The following is a 26,781-nucleotide window of genomic DNA, read 5'->3' as shown; positions in this document are numbered from 1 at the left end:
GAGATAACTTGATTCAGTTATTTTTGCACCATGTGCGTTTCGGCGAAAATGAAAATTACTGTGTATATTTAATATTTATATATATATTTTAAAAATATTTTTAACCAAAGTGTTGTAGTGATCTCTATGACTAGAGTTTTACGTTTTGCAACTACAGTGGGTTATTTCGCCGATCTATGCAAACTTTTTCACAGAGAACAGGCAATACGTCTCTCTCTGTTCCATTCGGTCATGCCATAATATATTTCTTTCAATTTCACCCCCAATTAAGACAAAATTCGAGAAAACTCAATATTTTAACATTTCACTCCGAAAGCATTGATGTACATGTGTGCGTGCGTGAGTGTGTGTGTGTGTGTGTGTTTGATGGGTTGTGCGACACAGAAAGTGTGGTGTGTAAGTGAAGTGCTTTTGTTAGTGTGTGTAAAGAGACAGACAGAGTGAAAGACAGAAATATCTGAACTTTTTTATTCACTTTTTGTAGTGAGTGACTGAGAGAGAAAAGAGAGAGAGAGAGAGGTTATGTATGTATGTATGGCTTCAGTGACACACACACACAAAAACACATACCTACGTACACCTAAAGCACGCACACACACACACACAAGCGGAGCGCGAACTTCAAAATTTTGGTAGTATTAATTTGCGAGCGTACTTCTAAGCGCGCGTAATTGAAAGTTTTCACTATGATATCATCACGTGCGAAAAAATTCGAAGGGTTTTGAACAATTGAGATACACATGTCACGCCTGTATTGAACCATTGCGAAGCTGCCGTAATTGCTTAATTAAGACTTTGTTTAAAATTGAAAGGGGCAAATATGTGACGAGGTTGAAAAAAAATACCCCAGAAAAAAAAAATGTACTGCTGGTATTATATAATTCACTACTATTTTGCTACAATGTCATGAAAAAGAAAAAATTTAGGTATGTAAATCGAATTCGCCACCCCCTTTTCCCCGTTCGCGTATGTGTAAAAAAAATTATTATTTAAGTTTTAAAAATTATTTACTTTGTTAAAAATATTAATATTAATTAATTTTCAAGAATTATTTAATTTTATTCTGTAAAATAGTAATTAATTCATTTTATCTGTAAATCCGCGAGGTTGTTACTCAGGCACCTAGAATGGTAACCTTCAACTAACACTATCTCCTCCGAGACCCTGCGGCGCAAGTTGACCAAAATTGAGAGTATGGTAGAAGAAGGGTTGCTCTTCCTTCCGTAGAACATAAAAATTCAAATCGGACCATGTTAACACCAAAATTATTTACATCAAAAAGATGCTTTTTTCTATGAAAATCCCTATTTTTTACGATTTTTTCACTGCTGTGTCGCCACTTTTCGGTGTATTTCGACCAGAAAAATGTTCACAAAATTTTTACTTTTCAAAATTACAATTCCAGCGGGTCGAAACAAACCCGAGCAACGCCGGGCGATACTGCTAGTGTATATATATATATACATATATATATGATATATATATATATATATATTATACAATATATATGTAATCTATATATATATGTATGTATATATATATAATGTATGTAATATATATATATATATCATCATCATCATTTAGCGTCCGCTTCCATGCTAGCATGGGTTGGACGGGTCAGCTGGGGTATGTGAGGCTGGAAGGCTTCGTCAGGCCCAGTCAGATCTGGCAGTGTTTCTTCTACGGCTGGATGCCCTTCCTAACCCAACCACTCCGCGAGTGTAGTGGTGTTTTTTTTCCGTGCCACCTGCACAGGTGCCAGACAGAGCTGCTGGCGAACGGCACCCGAAACGGACGGTGCTTTTACGTGCCACCGACACGGGGCCAGACAGAGCTGGCAAACGGCCACGAACGGACGGTGCTTTTACGTGTCACCGGCACGGGGGCCAGCCGAGGCTGGCAGGACGCGAACGGATGGTGCTTTTATGTCCACCGACACGGTTGCCAGACAGAGCTGGCAACGACCACGAACGGACGGTGCTTTTACGTGTCACCGGCATGGGGGCCACCGAGGCTGGCAACGGACACGAACGGATGGTGCTTTTACGTGCCACCGACACGGGGCCAGTCAGAGCTGGCAAACGGCCACGAACGGACGGTGCTTTTATGTGTCACCGGCACGGGGCCGGCGAGGCTGGCAACGAACACGAACGGATGGTGCTGTACGTGCCACCGACACGGGGGCCAGGCAGAGCTGAAAACAGCCCGGCACGGGTGCCAGACGAGACTGACAGCGGACACGAACGGATGGGTCACTTAACCCCTGCTTTCTGATATATGATTTGATTTTGATTGTTCTCACTGGTCTGCCGGGTCTTCTCACGCACAGCATACTTCCATAGGTCTCGGTCTCTGGTCTTTCCTTGGTGAGACCTAGAGTTCGAAGGTTGTGCTTCACCACCTCGACCCAGGTTTTCCTGGGTCTACCTCTTCCACAGGTCCCTCAACTGCCAGGTGTGGCACTTTTTCACACACCTATCTTCATCCATTCTCGCCACGTGACCATACCAGCGCAATCGTCTCTCTTGCACACAGCATCTGATGCCTCTTAGGTCCAACTTTTCTCTCAAGGTACTTACACTCTGTATGTATATATATATATATGTATGTGTATGTATATATATATGTAATGTGTATGTATATATATATATATGTATTGTATGTAATATATATATGTATGTATGTATATATATTATGTATATTTATATGTATGTATATGTATATATATATATATGTGTATATGTATATATATATATGTATATATATATATTATATGTATATATAATATGTATGTATGTATATAATAGGATATATAATGTATGTATATATAGATATATTGTATGTATATATATATTATGTATATATATATGTTATGTATTATATGTATATATGTATATGTATAGTATATATACATATATATATATGTTATAATATATGTATGTATGTATATATATATATTGTAATGTATATATGTATGTATATAATATATATAATATGATATGTATGTATAATATGTATGTAATATATTATATATATGTATGTATGTATATATGTATGTATATGTTATATATAGTTATATATATATTGTAGTTATATAGATGTGTTTTGTATGTATATATATATAATGTATATATATATGTAATGTATGTATATATAGATATATTATATATATATATATGTATATATATATGTATGTATATATATATGTATGTATAATATATTATGTATATATGTATGTATTTATATATATATATATATATATGTATATATATATATATGTATGTATTATATAGTATGTATATATATATATGGTATGTATATATATATGTCTGTAATGTAATGTATATATATATAATGTATATATATTATAGGTAGTATATATATGTATGTCATATATCTGTATATGTATATGTATATGTATGTATGTATATATATGTATATGTATGTATATATATATATGTATGTTATATATATTATGTATGTATATATATATGTATATGTAGATTATATGTATGTAATGTATTATATATATATATGTTATATGTATGTATGTATATATATTGTATGTATGTATGTATATATATATGTATGTATATATATATATATTATATATATATATTATATATTATATAATATTTATCTAATATAGATCTATATATATTATAGATATATATATATTATATATATATATATATATAATATATATATATATATATATATAATATATTTGAGAAAAAAGTCGTCAGAATTTTAGCAAAAATCCTTTTATTTCTTATTATTATTATTAGCGTGTAGAAATAAAAGGATTTTTTCCAAAATCCTGATACTTTTTTCTCAGTATTTTATTTCTGTACATCACACCTAATACTCTATACATACATACATAATATAAATGTATATTTATATGTACATATATTGAACACCCACCACAACAACACACACACACACACACACACACACACATATTATATATATATATATATATATATATATATATATCTATATAGATATAATATAATATATATATATATACAGAAATATGTATTTTGGTGCAGCCCGAGTATCTTATAACATATATCAGGGTTTCCGATGCTCAAGTAAAATAGATTTGATTTTGAATTTCCGTTCCTCTTTGAAAAGTAATTCTGATCCTTCTAGAAATTTTGAGCATGTTGAGCAATTTGGTCGACCACACTTTTTCACTTTTGCGTCCATTGTTTTAGAAAATAATTTTGCCTTTGTTTGGATCTTTTGTAGTGATTTCGGTTGTTTGTGGCGTTTAATAATCTTATGTGTGTGTAAAATTTTCTTTAATATGGGGTCCTTATGTAGCATCGGTAAATTTTGGGTGACGGTGGTGAAGGCTTCTTTGTGTCTTGGGTTGTATGTGGAAATGTACAGCAGTATTTTCGGGGAAGGTGTGTTGCTGTGTTGATCTTTTCTGAAGGTTTTTATTTCGATTTGTGTTGCACGTCTGATTCCATCCTCTGTGAGTTGAACTGAGTAGTGTACCCTTTAGTGAACACATTGATAGATACCCAACGCAACTGCTCCCAAAATTTGTAATCTTTCCATTTTTTGAACGTGCTATTGGAACACCAATACAAGTTAGATTAAATAAGGAAACCTACTTCATTGAAAAATGTAAGCCAAAACTTAACCATTTCTAGGATTTTTAAATAAGGAAACTTACCTTATTGAAAAAAATATAAAGGAAAACTTAACGACTTCTAACATTCTATTCTATTAAAACCAAATTATTCCAACATTTTTGATTATCTCCCTTATACCGAAAACATTCCTGATTACCTCCTCCTGTCTGGAATTCTTGTACATCATACCATAGCGAAGAGATGACGCAGTGTCAGTAAAGAAATATGAGAAATTCGAAAAGAAAATATGAAACCGGTCATTTCTCCGAAAACAGTGTCACTACACACAAAATTTTATAACATTTTTGTAACCTGACGATTTGAATATATTCTTTAATTATAACACGTCTTCCGTTGTTTTTTCACTCTACTTTGTATCATATATATATATAAAGTATACATACATACATACATATATATATATGTGTGTGTGTGTGTGTGTGTGTGTGTGATGTGTGTGTTGCGATGTGTAAATTATCGCAATGTTATATTTTTAATTTCGCGCATTGTTCTTGATTTTTGTCACTATGCAGTATAGTAGGTTTAGTTGGGCAGAGGTTGTGAGAAAACCAACGCCGTGATGCAGTTCACTCTGCCAGAAATTTGGAAATGACATACTGTACTGCTTGTCATTCGCGCTTGAAGCTCCATTACGAACATTTGGATGTCAAACTGGGGACAGTGCAGAGGATTCGGAAAGAGTCGGATTTGTCTAATGATGATTACGAAGATACGATAGCTTGGAAAACTCACTCTAATCGTTCTGATAACAAAAGAACTCCAGAATTTGTTGGTGGGTTCTAGGCCATGATTGAATGCGATCCCTCCAAGTCAATTGGGTCTATCGCCAGGGACATGGGACTCCCAGAGTTTTTTTATTAGGCAGTTAGTGCATGAAGACATTCGGTATTCCTTATACACGATGAGAAAGACATCAAGATCAAGAGGAAAGACCACACTACGAAGCTTTTGAACGAACTCAAGCATCCCATTCAACCGAACATGGTTTGTTTTTTCTCAGATGAGAAAAATTTCTGCCAAGATCAGATGGCGAACACATAGAACAACCGTTGGCTTGCCATGTCCCTCAAAACACGTACCGAGATTGATAAAAATCAAACTTCCAGTCAACATCATGCTGTTTGGAGTGATCACTAGAGATGGTGATGTTATGCCTCCATTCATCTCCCCACACGGTCTCAGACTCAACACAGAGTCCTACATCAGGTGCCTGGAAGAGTTAATGCTGCCTTGGGTCAAGAGGGTGGCTGCTGGAAGACCCTGTCTGGCAACAGGACTTTGCACCATGCCACACAAGCAGGAGAATCCAGTCATGGCTATCAGACAATTTCTGCGACCACATCACCCCTAACATCTGGCCATCTAATTCCCTTGATCATTATGTATGGGGTGCAGTTGAGTGAGAGACTAACAAAACTCCTTGTAACACCAAAGACGAACTGAAGGCAAGGACTATGACAGCATTCACCAGCTTAAACAACAAGGAGTCTGTCCAGAAGAGTTGCAGGATGTTCTGAATTTGTCTGGAGGCCGTGGATGTAAAATATACTCTCCTTCATTTTCTACAATACCCTTCCATTTATCTGGTAGACTTGCAAGCCCCCTCTTTAAAATTCTCTGGTCAATGACGAAAACTATTCCTCCACTACTGTTCTGACCTCGTCTACAGAATTCATGTTTTTTTTCCATCCAAGAGATTTTAAAGATGCGGAATACATGAAACTGCTCCAGCCTTTGGAATGTCATTCTCGTTGCAGGTGGCCGAGCATTATCGTGATTGAAGAACACTTTTCGTCTTGAAACCAAAGATGGTCGTTTTTCTTCTAGCTCTGACTTCAGCCGCTCAAGTTGCTCGCTGAAGATCTCCTTTACTATCGTTTGGTTTGGGTTTAAAATTTCAAAGTGGACTAAACCTTTCATGTCCCACCAAACAGATAACAACACCTTACATAGATCAATACCTTCTTTAGCCTGTTTTTTTCCCTTTCCCTACCCACTGTCTTCACCAGTCCACTATTCGGTCCAAAAAAAGGTTCATTCGTGAGATGTGACAGCAAAGAGCATACATTGAGTCTCTCCGCGCGATTAGACTCGGAAAGTTCGTGACGAACCCATTGACCCAAGTTACTGACTTTTTCGATGGCACGCAGGTTTCGGTGAATAGTTGTGTGACTAAATCCAAACTTCTCTAGCAGTTCCTTAACAGTTACAATGGGATTTTGTTCCACCAGGGTAAAATTACTACCTGCCTTTATCCCAAGTTGATGTAGATAGTTTATCCCGTCCCCCTCCAATCGCATTATTTATGGGATGACTCAATATTTATGCCTGTATTATAAATTATTGTTGGCATCCTTTCTGTCTCGGGAGACAATGGAGTTGCGCATAAAGTAGTCTTGTCCAGCTTTTATATTTCATGTCCTGATACATTTCCTGCTGTGGCTGTGTAGTCCTATCCTGGACAAACACTCCCTCTGGCAGGTACCGCAAATGTAGCGAAGACTGTTCCTGGCTGGTTGTAGTGCCATAGTCTCTTGTTTACCTCTCTTCCTTTCTTTCAATTTCTCCTCTCTCTCTCTGTCACTCCTTTGTATTCCCTCTTTTACGGTACATCGCCATTCTCCGCCTCCCAACCGCTAATATTGATGTTGCAGGCCTTCATGTCCCTTTTGCAAACATCCTTGTAACGTAAGATCGGTCTACCCACAGACCTAGTACCCCTAGCAAGCTCTCCGTAGAGTATGTCCTTGGGGATTCTGCCATCTTTCATACGGCTAACATGCCCAAGCCATCTCATACGTCTTTGTGTGAGGAGTGCAAACATGCTTGGTATTCCTGCTTGCCTGAGGACATCTTTGTTGGGGATATGATTCTGCCATTTGATGCGGAGGATTTTTCGGAGGCAGCGCAGGTGAAAGATGTTTAGGCGACGCTCTTGGCGTATGTATAGCGTCCAGGTCCCACTTCCATACAGTAGAGTGCTGAGTACACATGCCTGGTAGATCTTCATTTTCGTGGTCTTGATCAGCTTATTGTTGTCCTAAGCCCGTTTGGAGAGTTGGGCCATCGCAGCAGCTGCCTTGCCAATGCGTATATTGAGCTCAGCGTGAAGGGATAGGTTGTAGGTGACGGTAGAGCCCAGATAGGTAAACTTCTCCACCTCTTGTAATCTGTGGTCTCCAATATGTATGTTTGGGATGTTCGATATAGCCTGGCCCATGATGTTGGTCTTCTTAAGGCTGATAGCTAAGCCAAAGTCGTTACATGCTTGCTCAAAACAGTTAATGAGCCTTTGGAAGGCTTCTTCTGTGTGTGTTACCAGAGCGGCATCATCAGCAAATAACAAATAAAGGTAGTGGGTAGCGAACTTCTTCACTACTTCAGGGAGTGACGACCCTGCCTGACACGAGTTCCGGGCTCAGCTGGCTCCGGCTGACAGTACCCGGTATGGGCCCCTATCCAGGGTTACGGAAAGGAGACAACCTTCAAAGAAATCCGGAGTGGAGCCCCGAAGGCGGTTTAGTGTTCGACTCGACACTCTTCCGGCAGCTCCTGCAACCAATGTATTATAAATATTATACGTGATTTATTGGGGGTAGATTTGATGTGATTTTCACATATAAGCAGTCTTGGCAAGGTTTCTCATTTCCGGAATTTTTGCGAAAATGCCTTGTGTAAATCATTGTTAATCTCTGTGAGTTGTTTTTTTTTATTCAACGTAAATTACAATTAGTTAATATCCTGCTACAGTTCGAGAAAGGAAATACCTACACAAGTTTGACCCGATTATATCGAAATTTGCTGGGAAAAATGTTTTCCAAGGATGGGAAGAGGAGTTTCGGAAAATTCACTCGAAGTCGCTTTGTTTTTTCATAACTTCGAAATTTTTTATAAATCCTTTCGGACGGTGTATATTATTATATCGAAATTTAATACTAAAAAAAAAAAAATAATAATAATAATAGGCTCGCACATATACATACTGATCACACATCAAAAATGAAAATTTTAATTTTGAAAAAAATTGTGTGCGAGCCCACCATTTTTTTTCTTGAAGTTATGAGGAAACAAAGTGGATGGAGCACAATTGTGAAAGTATGCCCATAATGAAATATCTATGAAATTAATCTTCATTTCGCTGTCGATTTTCCTATGTATAATTTAACAGCTATTATTCATGTAATTCTGCCTTATTTTCTACAGAGATATTAAAATATTATGCTGTTGAAATAGTCAACGTCCTTTTTCTAACCTAATTAGCAGAAACTTGATTAAAATTATGTATTTTTTAAGCCGGTGGCTCTTGACCCGTGTATTAGATAAAGCCATTTGTGTTTTCGTTTCATCATGTAATAAAAATACTTTCTGACTCAGTTGACTACTATGCCATTATAGTGAATGAAAATTAAATTTCAAAAAAGGTGTTGCATGAGGAGGAATTCCCCGGTTTTTCTTATATAAAGCAAACATTTCGAGAATTCAACAATCTGCACTCAGAACTTAATATCGGAAGAAAAAGAAAAGAAACCAATCACATTTTTATTACTAAGTGAGTTTTATTATTTTTCAAGTTTGATATTGTTTGCTTTTTTCTTGAAACATTTATTATTTAATTTAAAAATTACCAACCATCTTTAGGGAGATTTTAAGAAACTTTAGAACTGAAGAATTGGTCAGAACTACCTTACTTCGTTTAAGAACTAAACACTCTCCTCTATTTTTTTTACCTACGATAAAAATGTTTCTTGTATGTTAAACTTTCACTGTATTTCACCCTACACTCACCGAACAGATTTGGGTTTTTGTTTTGCATTACGAACTTAAAAACGATGAGAGAAGCTTTTTTCGGTTAAAGTGTTTCTACCACATTCCACGGCCACCTGGTACTTTCGTTTTTAAGTGTGTAGTGCTAAAAAAATGACTAAATCGGTTTGGAGTGGGTGTGGAAAAATCCGTGTCAAAACGTATGTGTGCGTCAGCATCCGAAACTTCGCCCAGTGGTCTTCTCGAACAAGTAGCCCATCCTATTTAGAGTCACATATTTAAATCACTTGACATAAATACTTCGACTGAAGAAATTTATTCATTTATATAAACAGAATTAATGTAAAATTTGTAATTCATAAGTGACTCTTCATATTGTTTTTCTCACTCGGGATATCCAAGTCGATTTTCATACTTCACTGGTTTAATTTTGCTGTGAACTTCCTTGATAGCTGTCACCGTCTCAAGGAGAAAGAAAAGAACGAATTTAGCAGTTGGTTTGTCTTTTAACTTTTACTTGTGTAAGTTATTGAACAGCGGTCGTGCTCGGTCACCTCCTTGAAGGGTTGTAGTCGAACGAATCGACCCTAGTATCCCTTTTTTATTGTCTCTCTCTGTCATTGCCGAACCGTTAAGTCACGGTGACGTAAATAAGCCGGGGCATACCTACATGTGTGCCCCATCCTGACATTGTTACCTCATAATTTTTTTAAAAATCGATATTTTTGAATGATTTTTTCTTTCTACAAATACCACTTCAGATGGTGCAGATTACGATTATATCGGAATTTAATATGAACATTTTTATCGAGTGTGTGGTGGGCAGTTTCGGAAAAGTCACACGGGTCGGCTTTGTTTCCTCATATCTTTCAGAAAGATTAGTATTTTTTAATGAAGTTTTCTACAAATATCTTTCAGAGTGTATAGATTACGATGATATCAGAATTTAATATGAAAAATAAAATTAGGGATTCGTACACATACATACAGACACATCACATTTTTCTTTTTTGATATTTCATATTATACATATATGTGGTGTGTACGAGTCCACCAAATTATATTTTTCATATTAAATTCCGATATAATCGTAATCTACACACTCTGTAAGGTGTGTATTGAGAATTTCAGTAAAAATGACACGTGACAAAACAGAACCCGACTCGTGTAAATTTTCCGAAACTCCTCAGCCCACCTTTGGAAACGTTTTTCACCACAAATTCACTCGTATTTGGTCAAAACTGTCACAGACTGCGTTAATTTCTGTAATAAGCTCTTATTTATTTACTTTTGTTTTCATGATGTGTTGAAGGTGACATTTGCTTTGAAGCCGGCAGAAAGTGAAACAGACGATAGAGCAAACACGTGCGCACACACACACACACACGTACACCCATTATCTTTCTAAAACGCAAAACATCCCAGTCGAAAGACACCTGTTGACCTGTTGTTATTATTATTTTCATTGTATTTTGTATTTATATTTGTGTAACATCGTCTGTTTTTCCGTCCTTGTTTTCGTTATACATTCGATGCTTTCTTCCAAGGAATCTAATGCTCTTAGCTTAGTTTTTCCTTGGGGATGGCCAGATTGGAGCAATCTCAAGATTAATGAGCCGAAATTGCGAGGATGATCCGGTTCTTGACTAAGGATAGAAAGCTTCGAATGACCCGTCCTTGTTTTTTTGTATCGTCTATCTAGATCTTTTGTTGTCCCTTTTTGTATTACCTAGTTGTCCGAATGTTTTGCGTTCTTGTCCCATTTTGTGTTACACACACACACACACACACACACACCACACACACACACACACACATACACACACATATATATCGGCGTACGTACACGTTGTTCGATTATATGTAAGTATAAATATATAAATACATACATTCATTGTGCAAGTGTGTTTGTGTCTGTGTGTAAGTGAATACATCAAGCTCAACGTGCTCGCGCGCGCATACAAATGTTCACGCATTATCTTTCATATACAAGTCCATACATACATACATAACATTGCATTACATTAGGCGAGTGTTTCACTATTCAAGTCATGAACACGGAAGTCAATGAGTGTGTGTCAAAAATAAATAAATAAATTTTATGGAAATTAACGAACAACCAGCTGATGTTTTCACATCCCAAAAGCGTTGCTCGGGTTTGTAAGGGAAACAACTATAAAGCATTTTTAGAGAGTTATAACCAAAAAATAGCAAAAAATGCATTAAAAATGGAAAAAAAATGATGGTAAATTTTTTTTTAAATCGTTGACTCATCGTAGACATTTTTAGAGAGTTACTTCCCTTATATTTAAAAAAAAAATTTTTGAAATGGGAAAAAAATGATGGTAAATTATTTTAAAAATCGTAGACTCATCGTAGACGCGCGCTAATACCCAGAAGGGCTCGATATGAATCACAACTATAAGATACCCGGTTTTGGTTAAACTGCACCGCAAAATGTGGGAGTAGTTAGGAATCTAAATCGGAGTAGACAGACACACAACCTTTCTTTTATATATAAAGATTATGAAAAGACATTATTTGTTGTCAGAGTTCCCCCAGCTTAATGGGGGAATTTGGGAGGAATTTCGATTCCCTGTGAAAGCTTGTTGGCCACTTCTTTTTGTTCCTGTTTTCTAAAGGGTATTTCCCCGATATTCCAAGCTGCCCTCACGTACTTCTTGCATCGCAAATTCCTTTATTTGTGTGTGTGTATTTAGTAATCCCTTGCCATATCGCTGTCCACTAGTTAAGCTTACGTCGATTCCATCGTGGTGTTGTTTTGCATTTATAATAAAATAAATATATACAAATTATAAAAATATACATACAGTACAGTACTGTTTCTACTTCGCGGATTTTCACCTATCGCAGGGGCGATTTGAAATGTAACAACCGCGATAGTCAAGGGATTAATGAATATATATATATATGTGTGTGTGTGTATATATGTATATGTGTATATATGTGTATGTGTACATGTGTATATATGTACATGTGTATATATGTACATGTGTATATATGTATGTGTGTTTGTATGTATGTATGTAATGTATGTATTTAATGTATGTATTTAATGTATGTATGTGTATGTAATGTATATGTATGTATAATATATATGTATGTATATGTAAATGTATGTATGTATATATGTATGTATATGTAAATGTATGTATGTATATGTATATATGTATGTATATATGTATATATGTATATATGTATGTATATGTATATATATGTATATATGTATGTATATGTAATGTATGTATGTATATTATGTATGTATATGTATGTATATGTATATATATGTATATATGTATGTATAATATATATGTATGTATGTATATTATGTATGTATATGTATGTATGTATATGTATGTATGTATATGTATATATATGTATATATGTATATATATGTATGTATGTATATGTATGTATGTATATGTATGTATGTATATGCATGTATGTATATGTATATATATGCATGTATGTATATGTATATATGTATGTATGTATATGTATATATATGTATGTATGTATATGTATATATATGTATGTATGTATATGTATATATATGTATGTATGTATATGTATATATATGTATGTATGTATATGTATATATATGTATGTATGTATGTATATGTATGTACATGTGTATGTATATGTAAAAATCTTGGAAGTAAAATCATTTTCCGTTCTAATGAACTTGGATATGGTTTTCTTATATATAGTTTTATATAGTCCTAACATGAAACGCACGTAGTTTTAGATTAATATTTTTGTGATGAATGTTTCTTTGTATGGTATTCGCTGTGATTTTAAAAGTATTTGCTCTTATATAATATATGGTTGTAATAATCTTACTGTTCAATATTATATATTATTAAAATTTTAGATTAGTATTTTGTATGGTATATGTCTCATAGCATGGTTTTGGATGCGTTCTTCATTGACTGAGTTGTGGAATGGTGGTTCGTCTCTAAATTACTTATATACATATATTATATATTATATATTATGAAATTCAGTCTATTATTATTATACTGAATTTTACCTGTAAGGTTGGAATAATAATTTATTCCCTAATATTGTTATTATTATTATTATTATTATTATTATTATATATATATATATATATATATATATATATATATATGTATATATCCAAGCTAACTTTGGTTAGTCCAAGGTAGAAGAAACTGGCCCAAAGTGCTGTGTAGTGAGACTGAACTCAAAGCCGTGTGGCATGAAAGCAAACTGCTTAGCCACATAAGCATGCCTGTACCTACAGAGCCATGCCTTACACCAAATATTTTTCTTCATCCAATATGTTTGTTTACATTCATGTAACATCTTTATATATAAAAGTGAGGTTGTGTGCTGTCTGTCTCCTACGATTTAGATTCCTAACTACTCCCACATTTTGCGGTGCAGTTTATAGTTGTGATTCATATCAAGCCCTTCTGGGTATTAGCGCGCGTCTACGATGAGTCTACGATTTAAAAAAAAATTTACCATCAATTTTTCCCATTTTTAATGCATTTTTGGCATATATAAGGGAAGTAACTCTCTAAAAATTTATTATTAAATCTCAGAACGTAAAAAGCTACAGTAACACCCCCCCTTTGTGGTTAGCCATATTGAGATGGCTATTATACTTTACATCTCTAAAAATGCTTATATAGTTATTTCCCTTACAAACCCGAGCAACGCCGGGCGATACTGCTAGTCTTTTATAAATCCTTTAATGCCACATACATGTGCTTGTACATCTTTCGTCTGTTACCTGCTCAAGCTATACATTTTTTATGGCCAACTCTTGTCCCATTGAACTATTTTAACCCTGATTAGGATGTTGGTTTTAAGGCCTGGACTTATCCGAGTACTTATCCAGTGTTCATCTAATTCTATGCTTGTAAGGCAACTAATTAACTAATTTACTAATCAATTGCTTGATTGATAATTCTTTTTCAGAGTTCTTTCATCACCATTCATGGCTTCATAAACGATATACCCTTGTTACTCCAGGTTTTTCATGATGCATCCAAACTGGGTACACTGAGGGCACATGTTATTTATGAGGTCACAAACAACGATAACTGGATGAAATGTGTTTGAATAACCCATTAGGCAAAACTTGAAGTCCCAGTCAACATTTACTATGTGTATGATTATGTATATATAAACATGAATGTCTGTGGGAACATATACCTATAGTTTAATTGGTTGTTTTGAATTGATATGCCATACGTGCATTCATACTTATATATATGCTATGTGATAATTTTTCATGACATGGATATACTTGTATAATATGAGGGTTGTCCTTAAAGTAATGCATTTTTTTTTATTAACCGATACAATTTGTTCAAATTGCCCATGCTGACAGAATAACTCTTCTTTTATACAAGTATACTATTCAACATAATCTCCATCATAAGTGATACATTTGTGCCATTGTTCAATCCAACTCTTAGATCCTCTTCAAAAACAATCCATGTGAGGACTGCTGTGGATTGTTTTCAGATTCATGTCTGGCTTCTTCCTCCTAATGATTTCTCTAAACTTATCAAATGTCTCTGTGCACTACTGGCTGTTCACAGCCATATTCTAGAAATTCAAAGAGAATGGTACCCTTCCTCACTCACCAATAAACACAGAATCAGTCACTATGAATTCCTGTGCTAATGACTGGCTCTTGTACTTCTAACACCTTGGAGAAAAGGTGTGATGCCATTCTGTAGTTTGAAACTTTATTTCCAGATCATGAAAATACAGTCATGTTTCATCTCTGCTGCCAAAAAATAAGCATGTATTCATTGACTTCAAATGCTTCCAGCAGACAAGAGCAGACTTTTACTCTTTTCTTCTTCAAATCAGGTGTAAACTGCTGTGGTAACCACTTTGCACACACTTTCCGATACCCAAAGGCTTCCACAGTAATACACTGTGACCAGAGTCCAGTTGTATGGCAAGCTCACAGATTGTGACTCATCTGTTCATGTGAAACAATTCATCTATACACCAGTAATTTGACTCAATAGTTGCAGTTATCTTCCACTCTGTGGTTTGTGTTTAATGCCGTTTCCCCCATTTTTTTAACAGATGAATGAAGAATCCATCTGTGCACTTTACTCTAGAGAAGTGGTTCTCAACTAGGGTCCATATAAGACTTTGCTGTTAAAATTTATGTGCAATTAATTGGTTATACTTCTTCAATACACAAAATATGTTAATCTTTTCTTTTATACAATTCTTAATGGTATTTAATTATAAAGATATTGGGCCATCCCATAAATAATGTGGTTTTTTTCAATTGCATGAACTAAAAGTCAGAGGGGGACAAGATAAACTACCTGCATCAACTTGCTATAAAAGCAGGTGGTAATTTTTCTTTGGGTTTATTCTTAGTGCAAGTTTTGAAGAGTGCAGTTCAATTTTTACAGTTATTTTTTCGAAGCTATAATGGGACTGACAAAGGAGCATATTTGGCATATTTTCCTTTATGAGTTCAATAAAGGCAAAAATGCAGTGGAAAGTGCGAGGAATATTAATATTAATGTAGTATATGGGGATCGGACAATAAGCATAAGCCAGTGTCAATGGTAGTTCCAGAAATTCCAAGCTGGAAACTACAGCCTAGAAGACAGGCCTCGTCCTGAAAGATCTGTAGAGCTGAACGAGGAAATCCTGCAAACCTTGGTTGAACTACCTGTATCAACTTGTAATAAACGCAGGTAGAACAAAATACCATCATAACTGTTAAGGAACTAGCAGAGAAGCCTGGATTTAGTCATTCAGCTATTCATCGACACCTGCATGGTATCAGAAAAGTCAGCAAATTGGATCAACGGATTCCTCACAAACTTTCCAAGTCTAATCACACTCAGAGAATGAATGTGTGCTCTTCTTTGCTGTCACGTCTCATGAATGAACCATTTTTTATACCGAATAGTGACTGCTGATGAGAAGTGGGTACTCTATACAAATGTCCAGTGCCAAAGACATTGGGTAGGGAGAGGAGAAACACTGGCACCCCAGGCTAAAGAAGGTCTTCACCCACGTAAGGTGTTGTTTTCTGTTTTGTGGGATATGAAAGGTTTAGTCCTCTTTAAACTCAAACCAAACGATAACAAAGGATATCTACTGCGAGGAGCTTGAGCAGCTAAAGTCAGCACTAGAAGAAAAAAGACTGTCTTTGGTTTCAAGATGAAAGGTGTTCGTCCATCAAGATAATACTTGGCCACATGCAACAAGGATGATATTCCAAAGGCTGGAGCAGTTTGAATGGGAAACTATGCCCCAACTACCATATTCTCCAGATATTACTCCATCTGATTATCATCTATTCTGCAGTCTTCAAAATCATTTGGATGGAAAAAACACGAATTCTGTAGATGAAGTCAGAACAGTACTGGAGGAGTATTTTTTGTCATGGACAAGTGAATTTTGGAAGAGGGGCCTTGCAAGTCTACCAGATAAATGGAAGAGCATTGTAGAAAATGAAGGAGAATATATTTTAGATTACAAAAGAACTTTGTTTATCTTAATTTTGAAAAATAAAAGAAGTATAAAAAAACTACATTATCAAAAGATGACCCAATACAATAGAATTTTTTAAAGCATTGAATGGCTATGAGGGTCCAGTTGAGTAAAATAGGAATGAAAGGAGTCCATAGGTAAAAAATGGTTGAGAATCACAGCTCTAGTCAGTGGTGTCATCTGAGATAACAACCTGTAGCCTTCTGCAGATGTTGGACAACCTGTCATTAAATTGGATGATAGCATGTTTGCTTCTGCTTGGAACCTGTGACTTGCCAGTAATGAAGAACAGGAAGAAGACTTACTATAGAGAAAAAGTTACTCTACTAACGTATACAGTTTGAACAATATATGTCAGTTAATTACACACACACACACACACATATGGGGTGGGGAGCATGAGTGTAAGTAATCTCCTCAATCAAATTTCTAAGATCTTTTTCTCTATTTGTCTAGGTAATGCCTGGTGGCTGAACTGGATGTTTTATTGTAAATTTACTGTGCTCATGTATATACTCCAAGACTGGATAAGTGCCAATTAATGTAATAATTCCAATTAGTCCCCACTATATCTAATCCCTGTTTGGCAAATAAAAAATATAAAAGCTTTTTGCTAGACACACACACAAACTTATGCATGATCCTACACAATAAATTATCATATCATCTGCTATCATTGGTATTCATTAATATAGGACTGACTTTATTCAGTGAGTTCACCTGAAAATCATTATTATAACTGGACTATTCACTGGGAAGAGTCTTGTGTAGTAAAAAACAAATATATATGTTTTAGTTGTTTCAATTATTAGACTGCTGCCATCCTGGGGCACTGCCTTGGAGGAGAATTTTTTAGTGTAATGAATCAATTCCAGTACTTACTTTTTTTAAGCCTGATACTTATTCTGTCAGTCTCTTTTGTTGAAATGCTAAGTTACAGGGATGTAAACACACCAACACTGGTTGTCAAGCGGTGGCTGGAGACAGACACAAAGACACACGCACATATATACAACAGGATTCTTTCAGTTTCCGTATGACATATCCACTCCCAAGGCTTTTGCCCAGCCTGAGGCTATAGTAGAAGACACTTGCTCAAGGTGCCATGCAGTGGGACCAAACCTGGAAACATGTGGTTGGGAAGCAAGCTTCTTACCACACAGCCATTTCATTTTAATATTTTGCCATAATAGAGTTCATTGGATGTTGTTTATTTTCAGTTCAGCAAAATAATGATCAAAAGGGTTCAAGTTACTGATCATCTCATCTTTTCTAAGGATATTCTGGACTGCATGAACAAATATGTGCTTTGCTTATTTAAAATAGTAGGATCTGATTTAAAGATTAGGCTGTTGTTTTATGTAGAGGTTTCCATTTATGTTGCCGTAAGTAGGAAATTAATCATGGCTGGTTAATGAGGGCTGATACAGTGATGTAGTCAGCCACTTTGAAACTACTTCATATTGCATTTATCATCTACATCATCTTACATGCACAAGACAAAGCCACATCCTTTTTAATGCTTTAAACCCTTTTTTTTGATAGCAACCAGTTTATAACCACATCAGTTTTGTTATACTAAAAGCATGCATATTTATATTTAACCCTGCCATTGTAATTTGACATCAGAATTTTTGAAGTTATATCCTAAACACCAACTTTGATACTAAACAATTTTCTTCCTAAATCTTTACAAGTTCTTGATTATTTTTGAAATTTGTTCCTGAAACACACACAAGCTATGTATTTCATTATAAATGTAATTAGTAGATTCAACCAATTACTTGGTTTAAAACCAACACCTGGCATCATGAGTGCATTTGGCAGAATTCACCCTCTTGCAAGCTTTTGGGCCAGTTTAGGGTCGTAGGGACTATTTTCCCTTCTAAACAAAAAATTTACAAAGGTTATAAAATAAAAAAAAAAATTATTCCTGTTATTTACTTACTGTTTTTTTTTTGTCTCTGATTGTTTTGTTTTCATTTTTAATTCCAGATATTTTCGGACTGATTTTTGGTTTAATATTCAGTAAGTATTATCTGTTAACTATTGGTTTTACAATCTTCTTCCTCAGTTTTCTGTGAGCTATTTCTTGTTTTGCCACTCCTTTTCTTCATTACAATTTTGCACTCACGAGCATACGATCATGGGTTCAATTCCCAGACCGGGCTGTCTTTTATGTTCTTGAACAAAACTCTTCATTTCACATTACTCCAGTTCATCAACTGTAAATGTTACTCTCACTGTCACTTATATAATTATTATTTTCTTTCAGTTATTAAAACCTTGTTAAGTAATGGGAGAAAATGGAAATGGAACTGAGAATGACACGCTGCAGTCTATTTTGACAGAAAACAAAATACTGAAAGGTAAACTACGAGGATTTAAAACTCTGGGTAAGTAGTCATTAATAACGTTTCTGATTTTGAAGTCTTGCATTCCACCTCTACACATTTCACATCATCTGTGATGCCACCTATTTTCTCCACCCCTTTCTTCCCAAATGATATTAACTATTGACCATGATTCTACCTTTGTTCACCATTTATTGCATTCACTTTTCTCCCCATCTCTAGCCATCTGTCACTCTCCTTTCCACTCTTGTGAACTTACCTATATGCTGAACCATATTTGTCGGGTCTTCGCAGTCACAGCATATCTCCAGAGGTCTCGGTCTTTTGTCATCGCCTCTGTGAGGCCCAACGTTCGAAGGTTGTGCTTGACCACCTCATCCCATGTCTTCCTGCGTCTACCTCTAGCCTGGATCACTTCAACTGTTTGGGAGTGGCACTTCTTCACACATCTCTCCTCATCCATCTGCATGCAGTACATGACCAAACCAGCGCAAACGTCTCTCTTGCATACCACATCCGATGTTTCTTATGTCCAACATTTCTCTCAGGGTGCTTACACTCTGTTGTGTGTGCACACTGACATTACACATCAAGTGGATCATGCTAGCTTCATTTCTTTTGAGCCTACGCATGTCCTCCACAGTCACGGCCCGTGTTTCACTGCAGTGAAGCATGACAGTTTGCACACATGCATCGTACAATCTACCTTCCTCTCTGAGTGAGAGGCCTTTGTCACCAGTAGAGGTAGAAGCTTTCTAAACTTTGCCTAGGCTATTCTTATTCTAGTGGTAACACTCTCTGAGCATCCACCCCCACTACTAACTTGGTCACGTAGGTAGCGGAAGCTATCAACTACTTCTAGTTTCTCCTCCTGGAGTGTGATGGAATCTGTTTTCTGAGCATCTGTGGTTTTTATTGCCTCTGTGCATCTGCTGCACATGAAAGCTATCTTCTTGGTTAATCTTCCTTTGATGTTGCTGCACCTCTTAAGTGTCCATAGCTTACACTGGATACATCTTACAGAGTTTCTACCTACACCTTTTCTACAGATCGAGCAGGACCACCTACCTCAGGGGATGTGTGATGAGTTCGCCTTCCTACTTACTAGAACTTTGGTCTTTGCTACATTGACTCTAAGGCCTTTTGATTCTAAACCTAGCTTCCACACCTGAAATTTCTTTTCTAGTTCCGGTAGTGATTCTGCTATGGAGACCAGGTCATCAGCATAGAGGAGCTACCAGGGGCAACCTGTCTTGAATTCCTCTGTTATTGCCTGGAAGACTATGATGAATAAAAGGGGACTGAGGGCTGAACCTTGGTGGAAATCTACTTCTACCTGGAATTCTTCACTATACTCATTGCCAATCCTAACCTTACTGATGGCCTCTCTGTACAGGGCCCATACAGCCCTTATTAACCATTCATCAATCTTCAGTTTCCGCATCGCCCACCAGATATAGGATCGGGAGACCTTTTCAAAGGCTTTCTCCAAGTCCACAAAAGCTAAGTATAGGGGTTTATTTTTAGCTAGGTATTTCTCCTGCAGTTGTTGAACCAGGAATATGGCATTAGTGGTGCTTCTACCCAGCACAAAACCAAACTGCATCTCATCTAAGCAGACTCACTCCCTAATATATATATAACAATAATAATAATGAAATTATTGTATACAGTGCTCAGGTGCACCACAACTTGTCAGAAAGTGCGTATAAAGTACATGCAGTAATGTCTGGAAAGCGAACAATGTATGAGTCAGATACATGCTTGTGTGTGTATGGAGGGGAGAAAATCAGGTGTAGTGTTGGCAAATCTCAGAAAGCATGGAAGTTTTGAAGGATGCAGTGCTCCGACAACTAACAACTGATGCCGGCAGTTTGTTCCATGCTTCAGCAACTCTCAGCGTGAAAAAATGTTTCCTAAAGTCATGGGAGCCTTGCTGTTTTCTAACTTTGTAAATATGTCCACGGGTGTTAGACTGGTGGAGTTTGAAAAGGTGCTCAGGGTTATTGTTTGTAAGATGGTTGATAATTTTATGGGTGTCTGCCAAGTCAGCTGCCAGACGTTGGAGTTTCAATGTGTCCATGCCCAGGGAAGTAAGGCATTCAGAATATGGCAAATGCCTGATGGAGGGTATTCTTTTGGTTGCGTGTCGCTGAACGGCTTCCAGACGATTGATATCCTGGGCAAGATAGGGGTTCCAGACCGGTGATGCAAATTCCAGGTGAGGTCTTACCATAACTATATAAAGCCGCAGATAGATAGTCGGAGAGCGGCTCACAAAGGATTTGGTGAGTGATGCCAAGACACCCTCAGCCTTCTTGACAATACACACACACACACACACACACACACACACACACATATATATACACACACACACACACACATATATATATATATATATATATATATATATATATATACACATATATATGTATATATACACATACATTTACTCATACATATATGCATACATATATATATCTATATATATAACTGTGTAATGGTGTGTGTGTGTGTGTGTTTGGGGTTATATATATATATATATATTATATATATATTATATATATATTTCATATATAATATATATATATATATATATATATATATATATGTTTCTTCTGCAATTATTTCATTTTCTTTTAAAATTATTATTATTCCAGATAAGATGTTCAAAGATGTGAAAGAAAGAAATGTTGTCCTTGAGGATGAAATTTCTCAGCTGAAAGAAAAGAAGATCGTGAAAATTCCACCTCCTGAAGTAAAGTTTTTTTTTTTTTGTATATAATAAGGCATAGTATTAAGTGTGTGGTTAAGAAGCTTGGGTTCAGTGCTAGTGTGAGGTACCTTGGGAAAGTATCTTCTATTATAGCTGTGTGCCAACCAAAGCTTAGTGAATGGATTTGGTTAACAGAAAGTGCAAGAAATCTCTAGCGTATATGTGTGTGTGTGCATACTGCAAAGTGGTTGACGTTAGAAAGGATGTTGTGCCATAGAAACCTTACCAAAGTAGACAGTAGAGAGCACAGTGTAATCCTTGGACCTGTTGGACCTTGTCGAACCAGCCAACCTATGCCAGTGTAGAACAAGGACAGTACATGATGAGGATGATACAATAGGTTTCTTTTAGTTTCTGTCTACCAAATCCTTTCATAAGACTTTGGTCAACTTGGAAATATAGTAGAAGACACTTGCCCAAGTTTCATAAAGTAGAACTGAGCCCAAAACCATGTGGTTGGGAAGCAAACATGTTAACCACACAGACATGTCTGTGCCTGTTTGCATGAATAGTTAAAAAAAATAGCTATGTTTTAAAATTTACAAAGTATATGGAAAATTATTTACTTCATTTTCTTAATCATGACACTTATTGTTCATGCTTGTATTTGATAACAATCATTAATCGTACTTGTGTCTAATAACAGTCATTAAGCCTTTTGATATCTCAGGTGGATCATCTGAGATCATCTTGAGTTCCATGATACAAACCTCCAGTTTTAAAATAATCTTAATTAAAACCTTCTCTCAAAATTCATGTGAATTTTATGTTCTAAATTAAGGCAGCAAGCTGGCAGAATCATTAGCGCACTAGGTAAAATGCTCAGCAGTATTTCACCCTTCCCTACATTCTGAGGATATCTTCAGGGTCAATAAATTAAGTTCCAGTCAAGTACTGGGGTGGATGTGATTGACTATCCTCCACCTCAAACTCCAGACTTTGTGCTTATAGTAGAAAGGAATTTATGTGCAAAATGCTAGCTTAGTAATGATGAAAATATTTTACTAAATTCTTCATTATTTTCAGAATTATTTGAAACAAAGGCAGGGTTTTTTTTAACAGAAATATGGTAAGAAAAGGTTTATCATTCATGAGTCTCATAGCAATATCAATTAGGATTTTGCGGGGACTCTCAAGTGTTGTATAGTGTAGATTTTCTTAAGCCTCGACCCTTTTGTTACCATATTTCAGTTGAACTACACTGCTTTTGTTTTAATTAATTTTGAAAATAATAAAGAATTTTGTAAAATAACTTCATCATTGTGAATCTGGTATTTAAAACATAAATTAACATGCAATTTTGTAGGAAGGTTTTGATTTAAAACCCCTGAAAACAGGAAGTTTGTATCATAGAACTAGGAGTGGTCTCAGGTGGGTTGGTTTCAAAATGGTTAAATTATACTTAAGATTCTGCTCCACACAAATGCAGTGTATTTTACAGTGTGATTTATGTGTTAAATTACCTTCCTAAAGGTCATGAGTTCACAACTGCCGTAGAGCGTTTCATTGTTTCTATGCTGAATTCTTTATTATTATTTCATCATCATCATCACTTAACATTGACTTTTCCATGCTTGCATGGGTTTGGTGGAAACTTTTGAGGAAGATTTTTCTAATCTGGATGTCCTTTCTGTTGCCAAGCAAGGTAAATAATACTTATCTTTGGCCTGACATATTTTTCATGGATGACTGGAAACAAATAACCTCACTCATATGTTGCCCTACTCTAACAAAATACATTAAGCCAAAATTATCTCAAGAAACCAAGATAATTGCAAAATATTGCAAAAATTATCCTGAATTTTTTTTCAACTTGTTGTGTGTCATAAGTTGCTGTATATTGAAAAGTTGAAAAATTTCCAAGATCCTATCTCTAGTATGTATGAGGCATGGTCCAAGGAATTCAGATATCCATTCTCTGACAAAACACAGCAAGTCAACATATTGTGCTTTGTCAGAGGGCAGCTATATGACAGTGATGCTTGTTTACAACTGTCACATGATGTAAAGGCAAGGATATATATACACACATAGACATAGAGGCTTCTTTCAGTTTCCATCTGCGAAATCCACTCACAAAGGGCTAAAGTAGAAGATGCTTACCTAGGATACTGCACACTGGAGCTGAACCTGAGATCACAGTTACAAAGCAAACTTCTTAACCACATGGTCACATTGATTTTTTTAATTTACAAAATTTTTCTCCATTATTTTTCTTCAAAATTTCAGTTCTTAATGTTATGAAACTAGTTAATATAATTTAAGAAGTTTGTTGAATATAATTGTTATTCACAGTACAAAGAAGAAGATTATGGGACTTTCGAATATATTCCAAAAGCAAATGAGCTCAAAGAAGTGGTTCCCCATGGAACTGAGTACAAGCTTCCAACACCGAAAATGTCTATGCTTGAAAATATGTCCATTGCAAATGTGAGAATTTTATATTTAATGTGTTTTTTTTTTTGTTTTGTTTTGTTTTTAACTATCAAATGTCTATCTTATAATATTGAAGATATTTGTCTAAATCAGAAGTAAACATTATTATGAAGTTTGCTGCTGAAAGTGAAAGATGAACAATGCATGAAGTTTTAAAGAAATATTTATTTACCGTCACGTTACAATACCTTGCCTCGATGGGCAGGTTATGATGAATCCAAAAGCATGCGAAATAAAGTTAATGTTTGGGTTCTCTTCATTGTTTAGTAGTAATTGCGGAGAGAGATAGAATGATGTTGTAAGAGAACAGAATTAGCTAGTGGGAGTTGTAGAGTGTTGCTGACAGTTGCTGACAGTAAACTTCATTTCTCCTTCTGACTAAGGTTCTAGCTGGTCAGCCAGACTTCATTGAGTTGTCACCGACTGTGACTAACTGCCTTTTGCTTGGGGAGTGCTTGCTTATATAACTATCCAGACGGATAGATATATCATTGAGAACAATAGATTTAGTTGGTGGTCTTGTTATCTCTATTCAAGCTTTTGGTGAAGAAGAAGAGGTTAGAAAGGGTCAAGTGGTGAGGACATTATTTCAGCCTAGCTAAAGGCATCTGGAAAATGTAAAACTGCTGTCAGAGGAAAACCATGGTTCCATCGTGGGAAAAGTTCTGTTGCAGTGTTAATTTAAATTCGGCTGTGGTGGATTGAATCCACTTCATGCTTGTAAAATCAACTACTTTTTTGTCTAAATCAGATACCTTTGATTACTATTTTATTCTGCTAGACTCCCATAGCCGTTCATTATATAAAATCTAGTTTTATAGATACTTTTTTTCAAAATTCTTATTTTGTTTCACTTGTATAGGTTTGAAGTAATACTCTGTGAGAAAACAGGTTTTAGTTGCCAGAAACATGTTAAACTATATCATCATCGTCTTAACATCCACTTTTCTGTGCTTGCATGGGTCAGATGGAATTTGTTAAGGCAAATTTTCTAAGGCTGGCTGCCCTTCCTATCACCAACTCTCATCTCTTTCTAAGAAAGGTAATATTTTCCCCATGGCCAGATATGTTTTTCACTGAAGACTGTATGACAGTGATACTCATTTACAACCATTATTATTATTGAGGTATTATTATACAGCTGGATGATCTCTCTGTTGCTAGACCTTACCTGTTTTGCAAGTAGTGTATTATTCCAATTATCTTCAAAAGCTTAGAGCTGTGGAACAATGACAGGAAATGGTCAACATAATGGCAATTTAATTTGAAGACATTACAGAATGTAAATAAACACTTTAGCACATACAAACACAAACACATTCATATACATATACACTATCTTACATGCATACAGGCATGCATATAGACACTCACACACATATTCATACAGACGGATGCACCGCACACACACGCACACACACAGGATGGGCTTCCATACAGTTTCCATCTAATAAATTCACAATGTAATTGGTTAGCCTGAAGTTATAGTAGGAAACAACTTGCCCAACATACCTTGCAGTGGAACTGAACCTGAATCCACACAGTTGTGAACCAAATCTCTTAACAACACAGTTATGCCTGTGTTCCTATTTAACAAAAAAATATTCTAACATTTGATAGAACATTCATCTTCTTCACACATGTTTCATCATTTGTTGAGTTTTTTTTTGTTTGTTCATTGCTTAGCCAGGCAGAAGAGAAAAATACCCTTACACCTCTTCAGGGCCTCTGGGCTGGTGGGAAGGAGCTTATAATAGTATCCCTAAACAAGAGAACTGGTCCTAATGCTTGCTACAGACTGTATTTCTTTGAAGGCATTCAAGAACCAGGTGACAGATTGTCTACCACCCCAGGACCAAATGAAGGTATTGAACTGAGTTCAAGTTGACCTAGATGGAATTTGTACTCACACAGCGGAAACAAATACCACTAGATATACCATCTAATGTTTTAGCGATCAATCTTGGAAGGTTGTAAAGTTAAGTTGATCTCAGCAGGATTTGAATCCAAGTTGCAAAGAACTAGAATAAATAACACAAGACATTTTGTCTGCAGCTCTAACTACTCTGCCAGTTACCTATATAGATAACCGTCATCATCATCATTTAACATAGGTTTTCCATGCTGGCATGGGTTGGATAGTTTAGGCATGGTTTCTATGGCTGGATGCATTTCCTAACACCAACCACTCTACAGAGTGTACTGGGTGCTGTCATGCACCACTGGTACAAGT

At 35.8% G+C, this 26,781-nt stretch overlaps 1 protein-coding gene across 4 annotated transcripts in view; it reads left to right on the top strand.

The window, feature by feature from the left end:
• LOC115213800 (protein BCAP) overlaps positions 1-26,781 on the top strand; it is a 72,777-nt gene that overhangs the window by 11,287 nt on the left and 34,709 nt on the right. For 2 of the 4 annotated variants that reach the window (XM_029782666.2, XM_036504909.1), the window contains exons 2-5: positions 18,975-19,007; positions 19,255-19,375; positions 21,997-22,094; positions 24,408-24,542. In XM_029782666.2, the coding sequence (XP_029638526.1) occupies positions 19,276-19,375; positions 21,997-22,094; positions 24,408-24,542 (333 nt within the window). In that variant the 5' untranslated portion in view covers positions 18,975-19,007; positions 19,255-19,275. Of the gene's footprint in view, positions 1-9,055; positions 9,223-17,435; positions 17,523-18,974; positions 19,008-19,254; positions 19,376-21,996; positions 22,095-24,407; positions 24,543-26,781 lie in introns of those variants that run through there. The other 2 variants (XM_036504910.1, XM_029782665.2) reach the window with 2 other exon arrangements.

Source organism: Octopus sinensis, linkage group LG7 (genome assembly GCF_006345805.1).
Source record: "Octopus sinensis linkage group LG7, ASM634580v1, whole genome shotgun sequence".
Classification (NCBI taxonomy): domain Eukaryota; kingdom Metazoa; phylum Mollusca; class Cephalopoda; order Octopoda; family Octopodidae; genus Octopus; species Octopus sinensis.
The sequence above is the reverse complement of the archived record's forward strand: the minus strand, read 5'-3'. Positions and strand labels throughout refer to the sequence as shown.